This window comes from Lupinus angustifolius, chromosome LG14 (assembly GCF_001865875.1).
Source record: "Lupinus angustifolius cultivar Tanjil chromosome LG14, LupAngTanjil_v1.0, whole genome shotgun sequence".
NCBI lineage: Eukaryota > Viridiplantae > Streptophyta > Magnoliopsida > Fabales > Fabaceae > Lupinus > Lupinus angustifolius.
Window position 1 is genome coordinate 15959354 of NC_032022.1, and position 24310 is coordinate 15983663.

A 24310-nucleotide genomic window follows, 5' to 3' on the forward strand; every position below is an offset into this window, starting at 1 on the left:
GGGTAATAGGGTGGATGAATATCTTAGTTAAACCAAAAAACACTTTCACCAAATGGTCTTCATGTCAAAGCCAACCAATTAATTTACACCCCTCAATTGAGATAAGAAAGCATTGGCTTAGAGCATGCTAAATGTGTATTAATATTAAGGAATTGGCTCAGTGAGTTGGTCCTTTCCACAATTGAGACATTGTAAAGTAAATGTGGATGGCTATGTTAAGAAGGGAGATATTGAGATATCATGATAGGGTGTAGGGGTGTCTTTCTAGATGCTACTGGTTCTTGGGTAACAGTTTTAGTGGGAAATTTGGGATCCTTTAATATGTAATGTGTGAGGTTATAGGGTATTTACATTACATTAAAGATTGCTTGGGACAAGGGGATTTCCAAATTTTGGTGCAAAATTCACTCTGCTCATCCTAGTGTCACATCTTAGAGCTGTATAGTAAATTTCAAACGATCCTAATGCTAACCCCAATGAATTCACATGCACCCTATATATAAACAAGCAAATGACATGCTAATAACCTTTAATTCCATCAATGTATGCTTTAATATAAGTCACAGAATACTTTTCCATTGTTACATTATTATTATTGAGTACATTTTCATTGTTTCATTATTAATGCATACATTTCTATTGTTACATTATTATTGAACACAATCTTCACAAGAAGAAGCGGAGAGATTCTTCATTTTTGTCACCCTTCTTTGCACCAACCAATGGGTCAAGCACCTTCCTCCATGCGGTGTAGTTAACAGAGTCTCCGGTATCAGGCAACACAAATCCATTGACATAGAAAAAAGGCGTTCCGTACACCCCTCTTGAAGCAGCATACTGCATTTTCAGATAAATTTAGCCTTACTATATTAAACAAAACATGAAGAGTGATTTTGATTGAAAGGTAAATTTTGTAATTTGTGTCACCTTAAAAGAAATCCTGGTTAAATGGTCAGTGTTAGTGTCATTGAAGCCATTCTTTACAGAATTATAATCAGAGTTGCCAATTACTTCTGTTGCAGACTTCACTATCTCCTTTACAATTGAAGCCCTTGATAAGTTCCTTGTTGGAGCATTATAGAATTTCTCCTATTAGATCGTATGCATCAGATATGTGAGCAAGAAATTTGAATAAGTTTTGTCACAAAAAGATTACAGTACTGTGAAATACAATCATGTGATTGGTACAAAAAAGTCCAAGTTTGAGAAGAGAATAAATCAAGGAAGTAAGAGAAAAAAAGAACAAAAGTTAGAACAACAACAACAAAGGAATGAAAGTTATAAACAAGAAAACAATTATCCCTCTTCCTTGAATATACTAAAAACCAGAGAATACCACCATTTTCTTAAAATGGGTGCATACAAATATTAAACATCGTATATAATTGTTGTCATTAATTATGCATTGTGTTTGTGCATATGACAAACTCAAGCTTGAGGCTTCAGTAGTTCAGTCCACGGTCCACCCCATCAAATTGCACATGTCATTTTTGTTATGGTGTAGAATTTATAGATTGATTTTGTACTCAACAGCAAAAACATCATATACCAGATAACCATGTGTAAAAGTCCCATTCAAACAAGAAGAAACAAGTAAACTGAAAACATCTTTTTGAATCAATCAAAAGTGAATCTAACATCATAAAGCACAATGGTGGAAGCTTCAAGACAATGCCTACCATATTCAATTTCAATCATTAAAGGAAATACAAATTAATTTTGAAAGTGTAAATATTAACCTGATTTTTGAAGAACCATTCCAACAAGGGGTATGTAGCAGATGAATTCAATCCATTGACAATGTGCAAAGCACGTGATGCAACAAAAGCATTATCATGGTACCTGTGAATTCCATAATAAAGAAAAATTAATCCAACACTGCGCATATATGGAATTGTGATTATGATAAATTACAATGCATTCAACTATTCACTAACACTAATGAAATAGCAAAAATAACCAATATACACATGGAGCTTTAAGGCCTGGACCTGAATAACTTACCAATGGAGAAGGCTATCATTCACTTAACCTAGAGTTGGTGACTGCCCTCCCAACAAGTGTCGCTCTCAGGAATCGAATCTTCGACCTCGGGATCTAATTGAGCTTTACACCACTAGACCAATGTTTTATTGGTATATTATACTTAATTGATCACACAGGAATATTAAATAAAGAGAAGACCTATTCCTAAATTATCAATTTTAACACATCATGCTCCACCACCGCCCCACCCTCACCGGACGCATCGCCGGTATTCTCTCCAACCGCCACAAGCTGACGTGTCAAAACGACCAACTCTCCCACCTTATCAGGGTCGACGCTGAAGCCTTGGCTGCTGAGATAACCAAACGACTGCGTTTTAGAGGAAGCTATAGTTGCTTTGTGCGCTGTTCTAACGAACGCCGTGGAGGTTCAGGATAACGAAGTTCAAAACCTTGGTGTTGCGGTTTTTGGACCAACTTTCTCTTAGATTAACCATAGTTGTTCACCTAATGCTTAATAAATAAACTCAATGTGTACCTAAACCATGAGGTTCTTGCATCTAATAGATTAGTCTTTTGGTTTAAGTCCTAACAATTGGTGCTTTCACTGACACATGTGTCATAGAAAAAGCTAGCTATAGACTGGATACATTACTATTACCGAATACGGATAGATGAATGAAGCCGCTGAAAGAGAAATTTAGAAATAAATAAATATAGTAGTGAGTGACTAACGGTAAAGGGAGGAGGTGAACAATAAGTGAAACCCGATGATGACCGTAGTGGTGAAGAGCTTTTTTAAGTGGGGGCCACGAATCTCTGCTATCTGGACACAAAGGATCATAAAATGCTTCGATCAAAATCGAATCCAAATTAATAGAATGAATCTTGTAACCAAAACCATCAGATTTTGCAGGTGGTATGTAATCAGCAGCACCAGATTTGAACAGAATCAGTAATTGTAATTGCAATAGTAGCATCACTATTGATATCATGTACTTTGGTGCCATTTTTGAGTTGACGTTCTCAGTTCTAAGAGAGACATATAAAAAGGCTTCTCTACCACACAATATTCAATGAATGAAGACTATTATATGGTTTGGTACATATACAATTACCCAACCACAAAATTAACACATCTAACAGATGCCAACGCTATTATGTTAAGTTTTCAAGGATAAAATCCTAAGAATAAAAAAAAATACCAATTTAGGCTTGACAGTATAGTAATTAAATTGTTGTGGAAGATTTCCATTGTTGGAAACGGTTAATCTATAATTTCATCTTTAAAAAAAAGGAAATACTCTATAAATCTTTGTTGAGATAATTAGATCGCTAAATACTTTTTAGGACACTTTACATTTAAAGCCTAGTAATATTGTATTAAATTAATTGTACTCATCAATTTTACTCAAGAATTTGTATACTACACTATCACTTGAAATGCATCGTCTATTTTAAGGGTGGGTAAGACTCGATCTTACCTGTTCATTCGGTATGACCTTATCATGATTGACTTGAACTCAAGTCTAGAGTCTGGTTCGAGTTCAAAATTAGGCTCAATCAATATTTAGGGTCAGATATAGATCAAACATAACCCGTCTCATGATCAGCCACTCATCATGTATGTATGTCTCTTTATTCAAATGTGTACAAAGTAATAACACTTTTTGGTCGAAAATGTCATTAATTCTCTACATTTTTTATCATATGCAACAATTTGTATAATATTCTGAATTGAAAATTGTTGTCACATGTTTGTCTTTTCATCAACTAAGTTGACAACAATAATTAAAGCCTCTTTCGGGGTTTATGAGGATATTTGCTTGCAATCCCTATGTAATTATGATTGGATTACATAGTAAAGTATTTTTATGTTTAAAGAAACTCAGGCCTTTTTAAGCTACGAAGGAAATGATTTGTTTTAGTTCTTTGCATTGCAATATTCATCGAGGTTTTCATAGCTGATTATATTATTTTCTATTGTGTGTATATATATGTTTCTCATGTTAGGCGGCTTTGGAAAAATTCATATTGGGATGTATAGCCATATTGTATGCCCATCCTATTTTCTTATCGTAGGCACTACAATGCCTAGTAGCTTGTAGCAGGAGTCTAGGATGTGCGGTCTAAGATAACAACCCTGTGCAGGTAGTATAACAGAGGGGTAGCAGGAGTCTAGGATGTGCAATCTGAGATAATAACCTAACCTTATATAGGTGATACAACAGAGGGGTAGCAGAAGTGGGCCCCATGTTATTGTTGGTTGAACACTTCTTTGAGTTGTCCGATCTTTTTGGTTCCAAGCCCGGGAGGGCTTAGGGACTATCCCTCTTGTCCGGCGTATGAGGCTAATAGTATACCTTGCCCGAGCATAACATGTATTTTTTAAGTGGGGTGTAATAGGAGATTATGGGATATTTAACTATTTACATTAAACACTTTGAACAAAGGGATTTCCAAAATTTGGTGCAAAATTGACTGTGCTCATCCTAGCGTCACATCTTAGAGCTATATAGTATACTTGCGTGGAAGCCACTTATTGCTTATGGTTTCACATAGATTGGCAAATTTTGCACACTCCAAAACCTTTGTAATTCACTTGTTAGATTTCCCTCATCAGTTTATGGTTTGGGGCTTTGGCCATTTTCCATCTTTCTATATAATAACCCCCATGAATTCAAATGCACCCTATATAATAAACAAGCAAATTACATGCTGATAACCTTTATTTTCATTAATGCAGTAATACATTTCATTGTTGCATACATTTTCATTGTTACATTAGTACTGAACACAATCTTTACAAGAAGAGTCTGACTCATCGTCATTACTAAAGAAACTAATACATAGATTAGATTATGACACATGCAAAAATAAATTACAATAATCCAGATTCTAAATTTTTTAAAATTAAATATTTTAACAAACTTCCACTCCTCTCACATTTCGAGTACTGAAGAGGAATCCATTTCCACCATCGAGTGTAGAGATTCTTCATTTTTGACACCCTTCTTTGCACCAACCAATGGGTCAAGCACCTTTCTCCATGCGTTGTAATCAACAGCGGCTCCATTATCAGGCAATAAAAATCCATTGACATAGAAAAAAGGCGTTCCGTACACCCCTCTTGAAGCAGCATACTGCATTTTCAGAGAAATTTAGCCTTACTATATTAAACAAAACATGAAGAATGATTTTGATTGAAAGGTAAATTTTGTAATTTGTGTCACCTTAAAAGAAATCCTGGTTAAATGGTCAGTGTGAGTGTCATTGAAGCCATTCTTTATAGAACTATGATAAGATTTGCCAACTACTTCTGTTGCAGACTTCACTATCTCCTCTACAATTGAAGCCCTCGTTAAGTTCCTTGTTGCAGCATTATAGAATTTATCCTGTTAGACAGTATGCATCAGATATGTGAGCAAGAAATCTGAATAAGTTTTGTTACAGAGAGATTACAGTACTCTGAAATAGAAAGTTGCAACAACAAAGGAATGAAAGTAGTAAGAGGAATGAAAGTTGCAACAATAAAATATCTCCTCATAGTAGATAAGTTATCTTCCTTAAATTTATTGATTGTTTGACATGTGTCTTATTTCACTTTTCTCTAGGAATTTTCATTTTAAAATATATTATAAAAGAAAAAATAAGACACATGTCAAACAATCAATGAATTCAAAGAGATAAGTTATATACTGATATGAGGAGATATTTTATCCTCTTTCTTAAAATGGGCTCATAAAAATGTTAAACATTTGTATACTATTGTTGTCAATAATTATGCATTGTGTTTGTACCTATAACACCAAATGGCACATGTCATTTTTGTTATGTAGAATTTGTAGATTGATTTTGTACTCAACAGCAAAAAAACCTTATACCAGATAACCATGTGTAAAAGTCTCATTCAAACATGAAGAAACAAGTAAACTGAAAACATCTTTTTAAATCAATCAAAAGTAAATCTAACATCATAAAGCACAATGGTGGAAGCTTCAAGACAATGCCTACTAAATTCAATTTCAATCATTAAAGGAAATACAAATTAATTTTGAAAGTGTAAATATGAACCTGATTTTCGAAGAACCACTCCAACAAAGGGTAAGTAGCAGATGTATTCAATCCATTCACTATGTGCAAAGCACGTGATGCAACAAAAGCATTATCATGGTACCTGTGAATTCCATAATAAAGAAAAACTAGTCCAACATTGTGCATATATGGAATTGTAATTATGATAAATTACAATGTATTCATTAACACTAATGAAATAGCAAATATAACATATAAACAGAATTTCTCTAAAGTAACCAATATAAACATGGAGCTTTTAGGTCTGGACCTGAATAACTTAACAATGGAGAAGGCTATCTTTCACTTCACCTAGAGTGTGAAGGGAAAATATACAAACTATATTATACTCAATTAATCTCACATGAATATTTAATAAAGAGAAACACATTCTTACAACAAATTACATTATAAGATATCATCATCAACCACAACATCTATTCCTAAATTATCAATTTTAACACATCATGCTACACACTTAATTAAAGACATTAAAAATGCAAGATGTTAGAAAACATTCTAACACTGGAATCATGATTACAAATTCACAATACACCTTCAGCTTCAGCTATGTAATAATGAAAAAACCATAATCATATACCCAACACTGAATTACCACCGTCCATGGTGTACTAGATCTAACAATCTACCACATACCTATCAGTCACCTTCCCTTATATTCATCATGTCACAACCGAACCATCGATTGTCATATCATTTCTTAAACTTAAACTTGAATATACCTAACAATTTTCTCCTTAACTGCGAGTACCATACAATTCTCGATCACTTCCTCTTAGATCCACCATGTCTCAGCCGGATTATTGGCTCTACGCACTTTTTGGGACATGAGTATGACAAACTTATCACTTTCTCCTAGATCCACAATTTTGGAACCTGAGTACCACAAACTCACCTGAATCGCTCCCCCTTAGATCTACCTACATCTACCATATCCCAGCCGAACCATCATCTCTAACATCAGACTACACAATTATAAATTGGAATGAGTATTGTTGTCCTTAGAAAATAATTATTATGCCAATAGTCAATTCCATATCTTTGTCAAGGTAAACAATTAAAAACAAACCAAAAAATTGAAGAATTTCAAAATTAGAAACAGAGAAAATTAAAAAGATAAATAAACATAGTAGACATAGTAGTGAGTGACTAACGGTAAAGGAAGGAGATGAACAACAAGCGAAACCTGATGACCATAATGGTGAAGAGTTTTTTTAAGTGGGGGCCATGAATCTCTACTATCTGGACACAATGGATCATAAAATACTTCGATCAAAATCGAATCCAAATTAATAGAATGAGTCTTGTAACCAAAACCATCAGATTTTGCAGGTGGTATGTAATCAGCAGCACCAGATTTGAACAAAATCAATAACTGTGATTGCAAAAATAGCATCACTATTGATATTGTATACTTTGGTGCCATTTTTGAATTGACCTTGTCAGTTCTAAGAGAGACATATAAAAAGGTTTCTCACACCACAATGAATGAAGACTGTTATATGGTTTGGTACATATACAAATACCAACCATAAAATTAACACACCTAGTATATACCAACGGTATAATGTTGACTTTTCAACAACAATTAAGAATAAAAAAATATCATTTTCCGCTTGAAAATAAGGTAATTAAATAGTTATGGAAGATTTTTCAAGGGAAAATTTCATATTTGAAAAAGGAAATACTCTATAAAGCTTTGTTGAAATAATTAGATCACTCAGTATTTCATAGGATACTTTACTCTTAAAGAATTTTACTAAGTGAAGAAGAATTTGTATAATACAATATCATTTTTTTCAAGGATTAGGTCATCCAATGAGTGAAATTAAATGTGGGAGTAACAATCCTCTCGTGTATCAGATAGATAAATACTTCAAAAAAATAAAGAGAAATATAATTTGTTAGAACATATTTATCTTTATAATTATAATAAAATGACATTTTTATTATTAAATCAAAAGGAGAAACAAATATTTATCTCTTTAGTACTTGAAAGGACCTTTATTCAAAATACAGAGGAATTATTTTCGGATTTTATGTCTTGAGGGACTAGATTTGTCACTGGGCTTTCATCATTCTGTAAATCATTACATTGATACACACTTATGTGTATACAAAATTTAATATGTATTCTAAATAAATAATCATTATTTGATAAATCCAACCAATCAAAGTGATAATTAGTTCATGAGTCTGTGGCAGAATTAAGCAGTTGGTAATTTTGTTATAAACTAAATCAATTATAGTTGGTGAAGGAGAGAATAAATGACAATCCCAACTTATTGCATAATTATTTCTTTTAAGATGTTTTTTCTCCTTAATTTAATAAACTTAAAAATGATTTGTAAAGATAGTAACTTATATAAAAATATCAGAATTCATAAATATAACTTTAATATTTTTTAATCACAATACACCCTAAAATGAAATATATTTGCACTGAGTATAAATGGCTTAATGTTAATAAATTAAATGCATTCCTCCCAAAATAGTTAAGCTACATTCAGAGACTAACATTTATTTCTTAACAGTGGAGGACTAATTTCTCAGGTGTAATTTTCTATGTTTCGATGCATAGACTCAGTTCATCAAACTTGTTTTTATCAAAATTTAGTTTATATATATTAGTTAATCAAACCAAAGGAAAACACAACTAGTAGTGTTAACCACAATGAATCCTAAAGCACACTATATAATGAACAAGCAAATGACATGTTGATAACCTTTATTAGTTACCAAATACTTTTCCATTGTTACATTATTATTGCATACATTTCCATTGTTACATTAATATTGAACACAATCTTCACAAGAAAGTGGAGAGATTCTTAATTTTAGACACCTTTCTTTGCACCAACCAATGGGTCAAGCACCTTTCTCCATGAGGTGTAGTTATCAGACCCTCCATTATCAGGCAACAAAAATCCATTAACATAGAAAGTAGGCGTTCCAGACACCCCTCTTGAAGCAGCATACTGCATTTTCAGATAAATTTAACTTTACCATTGATTCGTTAATCATCATTGACTCTCAAACAAAAGTAATATAAATCAAATCAATGATAGATAACGTGCTGACAGTGTAAAAAAACTTTACGGTGTGAGTACATAGATTTTAAACTCTAAATAAAAAATGAAGAATGATTTTGATTGAAAGGTAAAGTTTTGTGTCACCTTAAAAGAAACCCTGGTTAAAAGGTCAGTGTTAGTATCATTGAAGCCATTCTTTATAGAATCATGATAAGAGTTGCCAACTACTTTTGTTGCAGACTTCACTATCTCCTTTACAATTGAAGCCCTTGATAAGTTCCTTGTTGGAACATTATAGAATTTCTCCTGTTACATCAGATATGTGAGCAATAAATTTGAATAAGTTTTGTCACATAAAGACTACATTACTCTGAAATACAAATACACAATCATTTGATTTATGCAAAAAAAAATGCCAAGTTTGAGAAGGAATAAATCAAGGAAAGTAAGAGAAAATATTAACCTGATTTTTGAAGAACCATTCCAACAAGGGGTATGTAGCAGATTTATTAAATCCATTGACAATGTGCAAAGCACGTGATGCAACAAAAGCATTATCATGGTATCTGTGAATTCCATAATAAAGAAAGATTAGTCCAACACTGCGAATATTATACTTAATCAATCACACATGAATATTAAATAAAGAGAAGACCTATTCCTAAATAATTAATTTTAACACATCATGCTACACACTTAATTAAAGACAACAAAAAGGGCTAGGTGGTAGAAAAAACCAAAATCCTATACCCTACCCAGAATTACTATGTGATCTAACAATATACTCCACACTTACATATCACCCTCCCTTAAATTCACCATGTCACAATTGAATCGACGACCCTCGTATCACTTATTAGACTTCAAACTTGAATATAACTAACAATCTTTTCTGTAATCTACTATGACTGAGCCGAATTGTTGGTTATATACACTTACTGAGAGGTGAGTACCGCAAACTTACCGGAATGGCTCCCTCTTAGATCTACCTAGAGCTACCATATCTTAGCAGAGCCATGTGCTCTAATACCATACTTCACACTTATACATAGGTATGAGTATTGTTGTCGATAGAAAATAATTTGTTGTGCCAATAATCAATTCCATATCTTTGTCAAGGTCATGCCAAAGAATTAAAACAAACCAAAAATTCGAAGGATTTGAAAAATAGAAATAGAGAGAAATTAAAATAAATAAATATAAAGTGAGTGACTAACGGTAAAGGGAGAAGGTGAACAACAAGTGAAACTCGATGATGACCATAGTGGTGAAGAGCTTTTTTAAGTGGGGGCCATGAATCTCTGCTATATGGACACAAAGGATCATAAAATGCTTCGATCAAAATCGAATTCAAATTAATGGAATGAGCCTTGTAACCAAACCCATCAGATTTTGCAGGTGGTATGTAATCAGCAGCACCAGATTTGAACAGAATCAGTAATTGTAATAGTAGCATCACTATTGATATCATGTACTTTGGTGCCATTTTTGAGTTCCCGTTCTCAGTTCTAAAAGAGACATATAAAAAGGCTTTTCTACCACACAATATTCAATGAATGAAGACTATTATATGGTTTGGTACATATACAATGAGCTTAAAATATGTGCAGTGATATAAATTTTTTTTATATATAGTGTCAGTTCATCATCTACCATTAATTTGTAATACTTTTGTTTGAAAATCAATAATAACTAATATATGAATCGTTAGGATTTACCGACACTATAAAAAACACATATACTATCATATTGTCACACTGTCGTTATATATATATATTAAATCCTAAACAATTTCCCAACTAAAAAATTAACACACCTAACAGATGCCAACGGTATAATGTTAAGATTTTAACAACAAATCCTAAAAATAAAAAACTACCAATTTAGGCTTGAAAATAATCAAATATAGTAATTAAATAGTTGTGGAAGATTTCCGTAATCTGTCCCCGGGGTGTTCTAATTAAATAAAAAGATAACTTTTAAAAATAAAATGCTCCCCAAACGTTTGCAAGATTGTCCATAAGAGTGTATGTACCCTTTGTATCTTTATTTTATCTCCTCTCAAGTAAATGGAGATTAATATGAAATTAAAAAAATCGTAGAGTTTGACTTGTTGTATCCACTAGTTAGCCCAATAATGAAGATCCAAAGGGTACCCTCCAATCATATTGATCAACCTTTAGGTCATATGGACCAACATGATATTCATTGAGCCTACCTATTGCCCCACCCACTAACTAATTGAACCAAGATCCGAGCCCATAGGCGGAATTGAACTTTTGGAAGATTCATCATCCACCCTTAATGCAGGATATCATCTTTTATTATAAAAAAGGTCCACATTTGTTGTCCCATCGAGATAAGGAAACACATCTTTCATCTCATAATTTGTGTCATACAATATATTATAAATTATGATTGGTTAGAAAGAAAATTCAGCTTATTTGTTGTATGAAAAATAAACAGATTTTCATGTATCACAAGGATATGGATCATAATTCTACATAGAATGGGAACGATGATAATATAGGAAAGAGCTCTTACAATTGTTAGAGTGGTATAGAAGCTGAATCCAAATCCGTACGATAGGGACTCTACATAGGAAAATCACCAGTGCGATACAAAAAATACCCAAGAGTAAAACACATAAAAAAAACGTAGGAACCATGTGCACTTTTTTTTGTTAATTATTTATTTGGACTATTCCACAGATAAATTGGAGTTCATGAATTCAGATATTATAAGGTGTTTAACCATGGAAAATCAAGGATTTATAATTTTTTGAAAATTATTTAATTTAAAAACATATAAAAATTGAACAGCTTAGATATTTTTCTCTATTTTAAAAGTTGAAGAGACAACTAGTTAACCCCACATTCCCAAAACTAGTCTTATATACTCTCTTCTATTCCATTCACTTCTCACCTTTTCTCAAAATGGATTTCTTCTCTCTCTTCTTCACCGGCGCTCTCCTCGCCGGCGGTCTCTACTGGTTCGTCTGTATTCTCGGCCCCGCCGAACAGAAAGGCAAACGCGCCACCGATCTCTCCGGTGGTTCTATCTCCGCCGAGAATGTCCTCGACAACTACAACAACTACTGGTCCTTCTTCCGCCGCCCCAAGGAGATCGAAACCGCCGATAAAGTCCCCGATTTCGTGGACACCTTCTACAACCTCGTTACCGACATCTACGAGTGGGGATGGGGCCAGTCCTTCCACTTCTCCCCTTCAATCCCGGGGAAATCTCACCGTGACGCCACGCGCCTCCATGAAGAGATGGCCGTCGATCTCATCGAAGCGAAACCTGGAAAGAAGATCCTGGACGTAGGTTGCGGCGTTGGTGGACCTATGCGTGCAATCGCAGCTCACTCGCGAGCGAACGTAGTGGGAATCACGATCAACGAGTACCAAGTGAATAGAGCGAAATTGCACAACAAAAAAGCAGGACTCGATTCACTCTGCGAAGTGCTATGTGGAAACTTCTTGAAGATGCCATTCTCAGATAACAGTTTCGACGGCGCGTACTCCATCGAAGCAACTTGTCACGCGCCGAATCTCGAAGAGGTATACGCTGAGATCTTTAGGGTTTTGAAACCAGGTTCACTTTACGTCTCTTACGAGTGGGTGACGACAGACAAGTACAATTCTGAAAACGAGGAACACGTGGAGGTCATTCAGGGAATAGAGAGGGGTGACGCTTTGCCTGGGCTTAGAAGCTACGTTGATATTTCTAAAACAGCGAACAAGGTTGGGTTCGAGGTTGTGAAAGAGAAAGATCTGGCTAAACCACCGGCTCAACCATGGTGGAACCGGTTAAAGATGGGTCGAGTCGCTTATTGGAGGAACCATATTGTAGTAACTGTTCTATCTGCTTTGGGAATTGCACCTAAAGGAACCGTTGATGTTCATGAAATGTTGTTTCACACTGCTCATCATTTAACACGTGGGGGTGAATCTGGTATTTTCACTCCTATGCACATGATCCTCTGCAGAAAACCGAATTCATCATCTTAAGACATAATTTCAGGTAACGTATAACCTATTTCAATGTTTTAGATTCAGTTACCTCTGCTTCAATTCATCAATCTCATTTTCATTCTATTTTGGATTTGGCTTATTATCATTACTATGAAGTTTATGTAATTTGCTCTATTTTTAGTTTAGTTTTTAAATTTTGGTGCTTGGTAATAGTTGTACTGGTTCTTGAGGATGTTGTGAGTTTCATTTTGGTGGATACTTATTATGGTTATAATGGATGGTGGGAAAGGAGGATATTTCATGAGTTTAAAATTTATGCACCCACAAGTGTAAGTTCGTATATCATTTACAATTGATTTACATTTCTTTTAACAAATCAAGAATAAATTATTATTTGTTTACAGTATAAAAAACAGTTACAATATAAAAAACAGTTACAATATACATATTAAATCGTATTTGAAGCGGAGAGAAAGAGAAAGAAATCATCTCATTAGATATTAGGTGGATGGATGATTAGCAAAATTTACGGATCAAAGAATCTGACGGATCTGACGATATAATGTGCTGGATTATTTGAACGAATGGGTCTACTCTTGGATTGTATAATAATATTAAGCTGTATCTATTTGATCAGTAAAAAAATCCAAAATGGTCATAGAAAATATTAAAAGTAACTAATTTGATTCGGAACATTTTGTATGGACCAAATTGGTATAGATGATCAAATATTTGTTTAGTCTAAGATTGGTAATAAAAGTTGAGAATGAAATGTGGAAAAGTTGTGCACATGTTAGATGGCAACATTAGCGTGCGCTTAGGTGTGGCCAGCACTAATGCATAACTTTACACAGCTTGCAGTGTTGTCCCATTACGTGGTTATGCTTGACCTATTCAGACTGAGTCAATAGTGTCAATTTCATATTCACCATTGATTTGAAATATAATAGTGAGGATTTGATTGAATTTGTGATTTAGCGTGTAATAATTTATCACGCATTTGATGCATCTGATCCATCTTGTGTGGATAGTTTCTTCTGGATTTTTGCTTCTTAAAGATCATAGATAGGACCATATCTGGCCCACACTTGATTCGGATCTGTCAATGCTTTTTACTCCCCTCTTAGCTATAATGGGTTCTAAATTTCTAATGCGGTAATAAATGGTGAAAATAAATTTTTAAGGGTCGAAATTTATTAATTAAATAATTTTAAAAAAATACAATATTTTTTTTTCATTCATTTATCTATCCATAATTTCCTATTCAAAGAGTTTTATTATTTATATAGCTATTTTCAATATGGTATTAATGAAGGATATCCCTCAATTTATGAATCATTAATTAATTTCTTCAAACAAGAATCACTCATAGTTTTAAACATTAACAATTCACTCAAATATAACAATTGTCTCATTGGTTAAGGAGAAAACTTTTTTCTCAAAAGTTACTATAGAGATATGCAAAATCTGCCTGGCTCTAATGTCATCCCTACAAACCTGAAAAATAATTGTGATTATTTGAATTATAACATTCAATTCAAAAATAATAATGCCGAAGACAGTATTCAATAGTTGATTTCATGAGTCAATATTAATATATTCCTCAACATCTTAGTTTTGAAGTTTGCCAGAGATCAAATTCAAAGCTATGGAAGATCTGAAATTGGGTAGCTGGATACTTTTAACAATGTTAAACTAACAATTTTTTTATAAGCCTAGAACTTAGTCTTCGAGCTTGCCTAAATCCTTGTCAAAATTGTAGCTTGCAAATTAAATGCTTAAGAGTATATAAAGTATAACTGGACGAAATCTTGGAGGTATAAATAAACTGTTGCTTAATGTAAAATTTTTGAAGATATAAGCTTAACTAATATTGACATTAAAAAAACATTATTTACTAAAGTCATTGAACATAATATATTGCTAACTCGTATATTGTAGGAGGCTAGGAGCTATGATTTACACATAATCATACATCATATACTATTCCAAGAAATAATTTTTCTTAGGTATTAGTATCATTTAATTTCTTAGGAATCTTTTGTTGTTTTCAGGCAAAGTACAAAAGTTAGACAATAATGAAAAAGTCTGGCCAACATATATAAAGCATAAAGCATGTTTCACATTCTTTGATGCCTGTTTATGCATTAAATATCCTTGGTTTAAACATCCTTTATTTAAATACCCTTTACAAGTCACAGAGCAATGGGTACTGAGTTAAGGTCATCAACCTTAAAATTCATTGTACAAGTTCAGATTGTCCTTGCCAAAAGAGAGGTTTCATGTGATTTCCAGCATGTCATTTGGTATCACTTTGGCAGGAGCTGCACTGTTATTTAATATCACTTGTACCAAATCGTGTCTTACTTTATATCCTAAGTTAATCAGAGTGTTCTATTTTACTACTTTTTGCTTTTAAATTTTTTATTTTATCCACATGTTAATATATAATTGGCTTAGAACATGGAATGAAATACCGTTAGGGACATGTGATCCACATCCGTTTAACTCATGTCACCCACTTAGTTTCTTTAGTTCTTTTTGTGCCAAATTTCAATGGGTCATCATCGATAGCCATCCTTAATCATTCTTTTGAATGAAAAGCTGTATTCAAAAACTGATTATTTGCACTTCAAATGTATTAAAATAATTAATCATAGTGGTAATATTACTAATCACCAACACCGTGGAAAATTGATAGTATAAGCTTATATTGTATCTTTGATCATCCATATTAAATTCGTCTAATGCTCTAAGCCATAAAAAGCAAGAAATTGTAAAGTGAACTTTAAACTTAGACAGTGTAAAAGAAATTCAGCTATGGTTTTTTCCTTTTTAAAAGACAATTTTATTAATAGTTGAAGTAGAAGAAATACTTCAATCATCCTATAAGAAATAACCATCTCATGTTATATTAGTTAAAAAAAGTGATAAGTTAACAAAGCCTAAAACTAGGGCCGGAAACGAGTTGAACTGAGTCGGACTAGAGCTCAACTCCAAAAGAATTGGTTCAGCTCGAAACTCGACTCGAGTTTGATACAAATTATTTTTTTAACCTCGAGTTCGACTCAGTTAAAGTTCGTGAACCGTTCAAGTTATAACAATGCATCAATTGTAATATAAATAAAAGTTAATTTATATATATATATATACTGAGTCATGAATCGAATGATATCAAACTCAAATTTGGCTCATTTATTTAACGATTTCAATTTCCAGTTCAAATTCGACTCATTTTGTTCATGAATCAAATTTATTGGACTAAATAACAAATTGAGTTTCAAATGAATACCGAATTGGTTGGTTCGGTTCATTATCTGCCCTGCCCTACCCATAAGGAACAAATGATTGATAATTAGACCCTACATAAGTGAAGGAACAATGACGAACTTTTTTGTGTGCATCTTATACAATAAAGTTCTACATTTCTTGGACCAATCAATCATCACAATCCTTGCTTTGTCAAGTGCCAAATGCTAAACTTCAACAATCCACATCACCTTACTTTATAATACTGGTAAAAATAGTAACATTGAGATAATACAAAAGGCAATATAATATGTTGTTTTTTTTCTTTTCGAGGGAAAGAATGTGACCCCGAGATAGGGTCATTTTCAGAGACAAGTTATACAAGTTCAGCATTCCACAAAGCACTCAACAATAAAATCAGAAGCAGATAAGTTAACTACTTTTAATATTCTAAAGCTAGAAACTACACTGCTTTCCCAAAGTGTGGTTCCTTTTAAGTTGACCATGTTGGCTCAAAGGGGTCGAGTGTGTCTCCCATTTGCCTTACCACATAGAAGTGCATTCTTTGGAATTGGAAACTCGTCTCTGATTGAAGTTGATGTTGTATAAACGCGCAAATAAAACTGTTGTCCGAGGTATTGTCGTGCCCAAAACTCGGACCTCAAGTTCCACATTCCCACATTGTCAAGTGCAACATAAATAGCAGTCCATGACTTAGGATATACCTGCACAAAATTAAGAATCAGATTTAACATTAGCTATACTCTATACCAGCAAGCAAGTAATCTCAGATAAAGAACATCAGATATAGTTACTGTCACATTTGAACCAGGATAAAAATTAAAAAACTTGATGTAAAAATTCAAAGTGGTCATGAAGTGTTTGATATGACATCGAACACAGCTAATTATTCTCACCTGAGTGGTGCAGCGAGCAACTGCATCTCGAAGATTGTATTGTTTCCTGTTATCAGGTGTCCATTGTCCTCCATCCATACTACATTATACAATTCAAACATTTCAGGCCATAAAATAATTAATCTTTGTCAATTTCAGAAAAAGCAAAAAAGAAACAATATGTTAAAGCATAACAAAATTAAATGTGCATACATACCCAACAACAAAGAAAGAGTAGCCATCAAGGTGATAGCTCTGAACAATGACTTCATCGTTTTGGAAGACAATTTCAACAAAGGATCTATAATCAGCTTGCAATACAGAAGTGTCAAGGTAAATGCCACCACCGGTGGGTCTATCAGAAATGCTTCCGACACGAAAGACACCGGATATGTTGAAGTAGTCAGCGAGCTTAAGAGGAGTGTCTGGTGCAACATATGACACACTGTTAATTGCATATCTTTGCTTCCCATTTACTTGGCCAGCTGAACTGGAAAGTATGATTGTTTTGGTCGTGTTTATGAGACCATAATGGTATGATCCTTGTGGGTTTGGTCTTGGTCCACTTGCTGTAAGGTTAGTCCTGAAATTATGTAACTTTTGAGTTACTGTCTCAAACACATGCCCTGTAGTATGAATAAGTTTCACAAACATCTACCCCAACAAAAAATGTACACAACTAAAGTCATATGAATTGAGTATAAAATAACATTTTGCAACCAATGTTTTCAATACAAAGCCTCCATTTCTCATTATTATAAGAAGAAAATGAATGGTTTGTTTTTGGTACAATTGTGAGAATAGTGTTCTAAGGATCATGTTAGGACTTAAGCTAATGAGGAGAAATCGACCCAAAAGACCAGTCTGTTAAGTGAGATAGCCTCATGACTTAGGTACCATATTGAGTTTTTTATTCGACTCTCAATAAAAGCACCAATTATTAGGACATAAATAAATGAGGAACGGTCAACCCAAAAGATTAATCTATTAGGTGTGATAGCCTCATAATTTAAGTATCATATTGAGTTTGTTATTCTACAAAATATGGGACTCCTAACATATCATATCAAGTATCATAAAAGCAAATGCTTCAAAAACAAAAGAAGTTTGAAACACTTGTATCTCGAGTACTAGAGAGGATCCTCTGTTCGGATTAGTGGGAATGAAGTAAGAACAAAATACCTGATAGAACGGGCCTGGTTCAAAGACCAATCAATTTGGATGGTAGGACCACCAGGGGGTGGGCCTGATACTGGGCCTTGAGAGTTGCTATAACGAAGAAGTCCAGTAGTGGTGATGACCTTAGAGGTGAATCTAGTGGAAGCTACAATGTAATAATCTTGAGCAGGTTGATCAGCAGTCACTAGAACTGAATAAGATTGGCCCACATGAACATCAAGAGAGGAATAACTAGTTTGAAGTGTGTGTGTTCCTTCTACTTCAACTAGCTTCAATTTGTGGTTCTGGATTCGAAAGTTAAGAGAATGTTCCAACCCCACATTTGATATTCTAAGCCTGTAAGTCTTTCCTGTTAAATAATCATCAATTATTATTATTGTGTCTCAAAATCATTCTTCATTTTCATGTATTATGTATACACCTTTCTTTTTTATATGCAATTTTGATGCTCTGACAGTGTAAAGAATTATGCACAATCAGTGCATCATCCACCCTTCATTTGAATTACTTTTTGTGAAAAGTCAAACATAATTAAAAATGAATGGTAGATAATGGAGTGACAGTGTAAAAAACTCTTCGGTGTATACATATTTTTCTCTTCTTTTTTATATGCAAATATGCAATGCATACCTTGTTCAACGTTGAAAGACACTCCATTAGGTCCACGACCATTGATGAGGACTCCATCGGGGATAGGCAGCTTCTTGCCTCTGTCAAGATGGGCTTTCAAAGTCTGCATGTAACTCACACATTTTTTATTTTCAGGATCAAATATGATAATTGAAGTTTAGGCAAAAAAATCATCCATAAGCAAGTTTAATATACTCAATTTGAAGGGTTGTTTGAAAAAAAATTAAGCATTTTGGGTACGAAACTATCAAGGATATCATCACCTTTTGGTAAGAAACTAATGTCCTTCGAGTGCATGACTAACTCCGAACAAGTGCACCCCATCAATCGACTCATTGGCCTTTTCATTATGCTAAGAGAATCTGGTGAGATCTTACACCACTAGACTAACGACTTGTTGTTAAAAGTTTCATTTTTGAATAGGAATTAAATTTGTAGTATATTGAATAGTGTATCAATTTAAAAATACTTTGTACTATAATATAGCTAAATAAAATTTCAAAATAAAGTAATTCTTAAAATAACAAGATACAATTTATATAATATATTAAAAAACACAAACAACATAATTAAAGAGAAAACATAAAAAAAAAAAAATTACAAATGAATGGTAAAATGGTGAATAATGTACCAAGTGGGAAATCTGTGTAGGGACTAGGGGCAACCAACTTCCAAGTCAAATGAGTTCATACCAACTTCATAATTATTATGTAGAAAACAGATGTGAAACCTCTCATTTCAATGGAAAAGGTAGCATTTTGAGAATAGAAATGAATATCTCATAAGAAAAATCTATGCAATAAGACTTACTTCTATTCTTGGCTGTCATCTAGAAAAAGCAATTAGATTATTTTTAACTCAATCATATTTTCCTGTCTTACTTTTATAAAGTTGACCATGAAATAAATATTAGTATTAATCTTAACAAATATAACTGTATATTCAGTTTTAATTTATCTATAAACTTTATTTTATTAAATTGAAATAAAACATATTATCTTAAAATATTCTAAAACAATTTATTTTTGTCACAGCTAATCTAAATAAACCAATTAGAAATAAACACACAACAATGTAATGATAAAATTAATTAATAGAATGAATACTTACAGTGTGATTGGATTTGTACCAATCTCCAATTAGAACAGTGTAATCACCATCAGGATCAGGGAAAGGAACTGGGATTCTTGGTCTACTTAGGATCCTAATGCCTCCAAAACCACCAGCTGCTTTGTGTAATGAAAGTGATGGAAAGTAATAAAAACTACCAATTTGATCCTTCACTTGAAGTATGTATGTGAAATTCTTCCCTGGTGGAATGGGACATGTTGTTCCAAATACTCCATCTTCAAATGAGTTCCTTCTCTCTTGGATCCCATTCCTGTATTTTCCATAAAATGCTCTCAATTTGTAAGGAAAATGATGTATCCTATTAAATCATTTTGCTAATCTTCATGCTCACCAAAAAGTGACATATGTCGTAAGATGATACTTTATTTATTAGTAATTGGTTCCAAGTAATATGTGTCACTTTTTTGTCAGTTTTTTATGGATAAGATGATTAGTATAAGGATTTAAATATAGCATTATTCAATTTGTAATGCACATGAGTCACCTTCATACTAAGTTTTTTTTTTGAGTGCATTTGAATATTTGATGTACCTAAGGGATAATCCTAAGTCATTTAAGTTCAATTGTCCCTGATTTGATGGGAAAAAATGTTGTTATTGTGTATTGTTCCTCAATTTTCAGGAATCAAACGCAATAATAAAGTGGGTGATGATGCATCCATGATTCCAGGGTAGGACAGCCAAGCAAATAAGGTATGTGGGACATAACATTAACATTGTCTACCCCATGCAACCAAAATTCAAACACTACTGAAAAAACATCTAAAAAAAGATAATGAATTAAATTTTAAATAGATTCCAACCATAGAATAAGGATCCTCTCTATTAATGGAGAGACAAAATGTTGTTTTTCTTGGTATTTTTAATAACAAAAACATGATTTCATAGTAAATAAAAGGATAAAAGTGTCATTATATACTATCATTTGTACGTTATTATGTGGTATTTGACTCTCCATCTTTACCATAACCCCTAATCATGCATCTTTGCCCTTCTCAGAATGAATAATAAAATTATAAAAGAAATCTCACACAAGACCATTGAACCAGATCTGGAGCACATGAGAGAAATCTCCATGTTTCTGTTTTTCAGCCAGAGTCATATGACTCAGCCAAGTATTGTAGGGAATAATGTGCAACCGACAAGAGCATCAGACAAACTCCTTAGTCTATTAACACAAACCTTAACAATTCCTTTTTAATTAAATACCAAACAAAAATCACATTACTAGGATATTTTGGTCCAACACATGCTTAGATTTTACTTATATAATTAAATATTATTATGCTTAGTTCAATGATCTAAGCATGTGAAGAAAGAAAGGTACCATGATAGAAGAAATGACTCATTCAAACTATTGAAGACATTGATGATTAAATTGTCATTTGTAACAGAATGAATATCTGGACCTGGAAACTGTCCATTTATAAGTATTCCCTGTAAAACAACAAACATATTTCATTTTAAGAATTTGTATTCACATTAATTCAGATCCGGTTGAAATTTCCAACCTATACTTAACCAACAAATAAAAAGTATAACAAATTAATTTATGTCACAAGTATCCTCGTACTTGAGGCAATGTTGTCAAAGCCGAAACATCAACCTGTATGTTTAGCTAACTCTTCTGACAGTTATTTTTTTTTCATCCACAACACTCGAATCGGATACCTTACTTTAAAAAGGGAATCAAACATGTAACGGTAAAATGAGTTAAGATTAGGGGTACCGTTTGGCGAACTCCAAGTGGATAAATGTCACCGTATGTAACATTCCAGTTGAAGAATCTATAGGGATCTTCAGCTTCAGTAATGTGAAAGAAAGAAATAGAAACAACACATAGTAACTTAAGGAGCATTTTAGCTTCTTCACTTAATTATTAACACTCTTCTTTGTCTTTCCCTTTCTTCTTCTTCTTCTTCCTCTATGTGGTAATGGACAAGGTAATGGTTAAAAGGGTGAGAGAGACTTTAAGGAGAAGGAGAATGGGGTCAGAAATTATTAAAGGATGGCACGAAGTTTTAGTGCGGTACAAAAATGATGTCAACATTTAAAACTTAAAATTTAAGAGAGGGAAATTTTAAGGTACTTTGCTTCATGCTAGATCAAAATACTATTGTCCTGTACAAATGTATTTTTTAGTTTAAATGTTATAGGTTGATTACTAGTTTAAGTGCTGAAAAGTATCTACACTCTTTTTTTAGTATATTCCCTAAAAGGAACAAAAATTGAAACATAATCTAGTAAAATAATCATATCTTATACTAAACGTTTGTTTAGTATACTCCATTAATCATATTAATTGAGGTATGCAACAATTTAATCTATTATTACTATCCATATGTATCTCAACAACTGCCTCAAAAATATCAAGGACGATATTTTAGTGTATCGTATTAAATGTATTAAATGCATTTTTTTTGGAGATTTTTTTGTTCAAAAATGAAGATTTATTTGCATAAAGGACTGTCCACTGTTAAAACGTGTTAGATAATTTTTATCATAAAAAACGTTTTTATATGGTTGTGAATGAAGTATAATTATTTATTTCAACATTACAATGACATATGTATAATCTACTCCTTTCAAAATTATATGGTCAACCCCACTTAAAATGTGGTTAATTGATGTTGTATTAAACGTATAGATTATGGATAAGCAAGATCTGATTGTACCTACTTATCCGATTTAACTTGAAAACGATGTACCTGAATAGGTCGAGTTTCATCCAGATTCACATTTGTTATCTGTCTTTCAAAATGCTAATCAATCAACTAGGCTTAAGATAAACTTTACAGATAATTATGTTCCTATCACATGCTAACTTGACTGAACTTTAGTTAATTTTGAACCAAATTCAAACTTTTCATCAATATTCAATATAATTATCTATCTCAAATGAATAAAACATCACTATTTTTTTCTTCTCAAAATGTGAGAAGTGAAAAGGAAATGAGTGTCGGTCGTGGGGTCTGGGTCAGAGGAACTTTAAAATATATTGAACTGTGAGGGATTGTGTCCCATATGGATTCTCTTTTATGCTTACAACCTACAACTAAGGGTGGTTTAGGTTTGGTTTCCATGCTCACATGTTTTGCACGGTCACACATGTGACTTGTTTATACCCATATAAGGACAAAGGGACCCTATTCATGCATTTTCTAAACTCAGTAAAACAAGATATAGTCACTGTTGTTGGATAACCCCATGTGGAGGGTTTTGTTACTTTGTTTGGGAGTCCTTAACCCTAGAGCAAATGCTAATAAGGAGGTAAAAAAAAATCATGTATTCTGTGCAAGGAGATTAGTCTTTCGAGTTAGGCTCTCCTCGTGTACTTAAATCCTAATTCTGCTATGTTATGGGAAACAATGATATATTTTTTATAACCGTGATTTTTTTTTAAATTAACCATAGTTACAAGGTAAATATATGAATTTAGGAATATATTTATGACCTGTGAGGAAGAGGCAAGGTCTTGCTTGCCACCGTTAAATCTGTCTCTTCTTTTAAATAAATTAAAATGTGTCCATACTAGTTTTCAATACAAAGATTACCTTGTGAATAAATTAAAATATAGAAGAGATATGAAAATTTAATTTCTGATAGCAGAATTAGTCTAACTAAAATGTAAATGTTCTGGATCCAATAAGATTACTTTTGTTAAATACCCTTGACTTACCCTAAGAAGAAATATAAATATTTCAGTGATTGTTGACGTTTGGTTTGCTGTGGCATTTGAATTGCATGTTTATCACACTAGCATAAGCAATATTACACTTTTTATACACAAACTGCATTAACATTCAAGAAAAAGGTTGGACAAATACAGGTTATTGCAAACACACTACTCAGATTTCAAAATTACATGAGATTATTGTTGGACTAGACTGCGACTGGGGAGCCTCCAACCACCAGGGAGCAGTGTTGTTGGAACCGGACCGGACCGGACGGTCCGACCGCTGACCGGACTTGAAAACGGCTCTGGTTTGCCGTCTTAACCGAATGAGAGTTGGACCGCTTTGAACCGGAAAAAATCCGGTCCGACCATGTTAAACCCGGTTAAACCGGATTAACCCGGGAAGTAAACCGGACGGCTCACTCAAAAATAAAAAAAATGGGACAATATTCTAATATTTT

At 33.1% G+C, this 24310-nt stretch overlaps 4 protein-coding genes across 7 annotated transcripts in view; 1 reads left to right on the forward strand and 3 right to left on the reverse strand.

Moving 5' to 3' along the window:
- On the reverse strand, positions 559–3064 carry LOC109326443. Its single transcript, XM_019559130.1, has 4 exons — positions 2721–3064; positions 1740–1842; positions 928–1089; positions 559–837 (listed from the first exon to the last, which is right to left on the reverse strand). The coding sequence occupies exons 1-4, from the start codon at positions 2993–2995 to the stop codon at positions 667–669; spliced, it is 711 nt and encodes a 236-aa protein (XP_019414675.1). The 5' UTR covers positions 2996–3064; the 3' UTR covers positions 559–666.
- On the reverse strand, positions 4800–10623 carry LOC109326442. 2 transcript variants are annotated; one of them, XM_019559129.1, is made up of 5 exons: positions 10577–10623; positions 7235–7475; positions 6060–6162; positions 5219–5380; positions 4800–5128 (listed from the first exon to the last, which is right to left on the reverse strand). In XM_019559129.1, the coding sequence occupies exons 1-5, from the start codon at positions 10596–10598 to the stop codon at positions 4928–4930; spliced, it is 729 nt and encodes a 242-aa protein (XP_019414674.1). In that variant the 5' UTR covers positions 10599–10623; the 3' UTR covers positions 4800–4927. The 2 variants fall into 2 exon arrangements, with proteins under 2 accessions (XP_019414674.1, XP_019414673.1); XM_019559128.1 differs by lacking the exon at positions 10577–10623 and having other exon boundaries at positions 4822–5128; positions 7235–7569.
- The window catches only part of LOC109326439 (24-methylenesterol C-methyltransferase 2-like), a 23575-nt gene continuing 11242 nt past the window's right edge, over positions 11978–24310 (forward strand). For 2 of the 3 annotated variants that reach the window (XM_019559125.1, XM_019559126.1), the window contains exons 1-3: positions 11978–13109; positions 20725–20731; positions 23123–23131. In XM_019559125.1, the coding sequence (XP_019414670.1) occupies positions 12049–13109; positions 20725–20731 (1068 nt within the window). In that variant the 5' untranslated portion in view covers positions 11978–12048 and the 3' untranslated portion in view covers positions 23123–23131. Of the gene's footprint in view, positions 13360–20724; positions 20732–23122; positions 23132–24310 lie in introns of those variants that run through there. The other variant, XM_019559124.1, reaches the window with a different exon arrangement.
- LOC109326435 (L-ascorbate oxidase homolog) lies at positions 16572–22089 on the reverse strand. Its single transcript, XM_019559119.1, has 8 exons — positions 21903–22089; positions 21501–21610; positions 20154–20424; positions 19044–19146; positions 18417–18762; positions 17452–17817; positions 17256–17334; positions 16572–17063 (listed from the first exon to the last, which is right to left on the reverse strand). The coding sequence occupies exons 1-8, from the start codon at positions 22029–22031 to the stop codon at positions 16851–16853; spliced, it is 1617 nt and encodes a 538-aa protein (XP_019414664.1). The 5' UTR covers positions 22032–22089; the 3' UTR covers positions 16572–16850.

What these genes read in the sequence shown, in the direction of transcription:
- LOC109326435 (XM_019559119.1), bottom strand. Translation starts at nt 22,031, where the DNA reads ATGCTCCTTAAGTTACTATGTGTTGTTTCTATTTCTTTCTTTCACATT. An exon ending in CACTTGGAGTTCGCCAAACG is followed by an intron (nt 21,611 to 21,902) that starts GTACCCCTAATC and finishes GTTGTTTTACAG; the next exon opens with GGAATACTTATAAATGGACA. An exon ending in AACCAGGCCCGTTCTATCAG is followed by an intron (nt 17,818 to 18,416) that starts GTATTTTGTTCT and finishes ACATAATTTCAG; the next exon opens with GACTAACCTTACAGCAAGTG.
- LOC109326442 (XM_019559128.1), bottom strand. Translation starts at nt 7,506, where the DNA reads ATGGCACCAAAGTATACAATATCAATAGTGATGCTATTTTTGCAATCA. An exon ending in AGTGGTTCTTCGAAAATCAG is followed by an intron (nt 5,381 to 6,059) that starts GTTCATATTTAC and finishes ACTGTCTAACAG; the next exon opens with GATAAATTCTATAATGCTGC. An exon ending in TAACCAGGATTTCTTTTAAG is followed by an intron (nt 5,129 to 5,218) that starts GTGACACAAATT and finishes CTGAAAATGCAG; the next exon opens with TATGCTGCTTCAAGAGGGGT.
- LOC109326443 (XM_019559130.1), bottom strand. Translation starts at nt 2,995, where the DNA reads ATGGCACCAAAGTACATGATATCAATAGTGATGCTACTATTGCAATTA. An exon ending in GTTCACCTCCTCCCTTTACC is followed by an intron (nt 1,843 to 2,720) that starts GTTAGTCACTCA and finishes TGGAATTCACAG; the next exon opens with GTACCATGATAATGCTTTTG. An exon ending in TAACCAGGATTTCTTTTAAG is followed by an intron (nt 838 to 927) that starts GTGACACAAATT and finishes CTGAAAATGCAG; the next exon opens with TATGCTGCTTCAAGAGGGGT.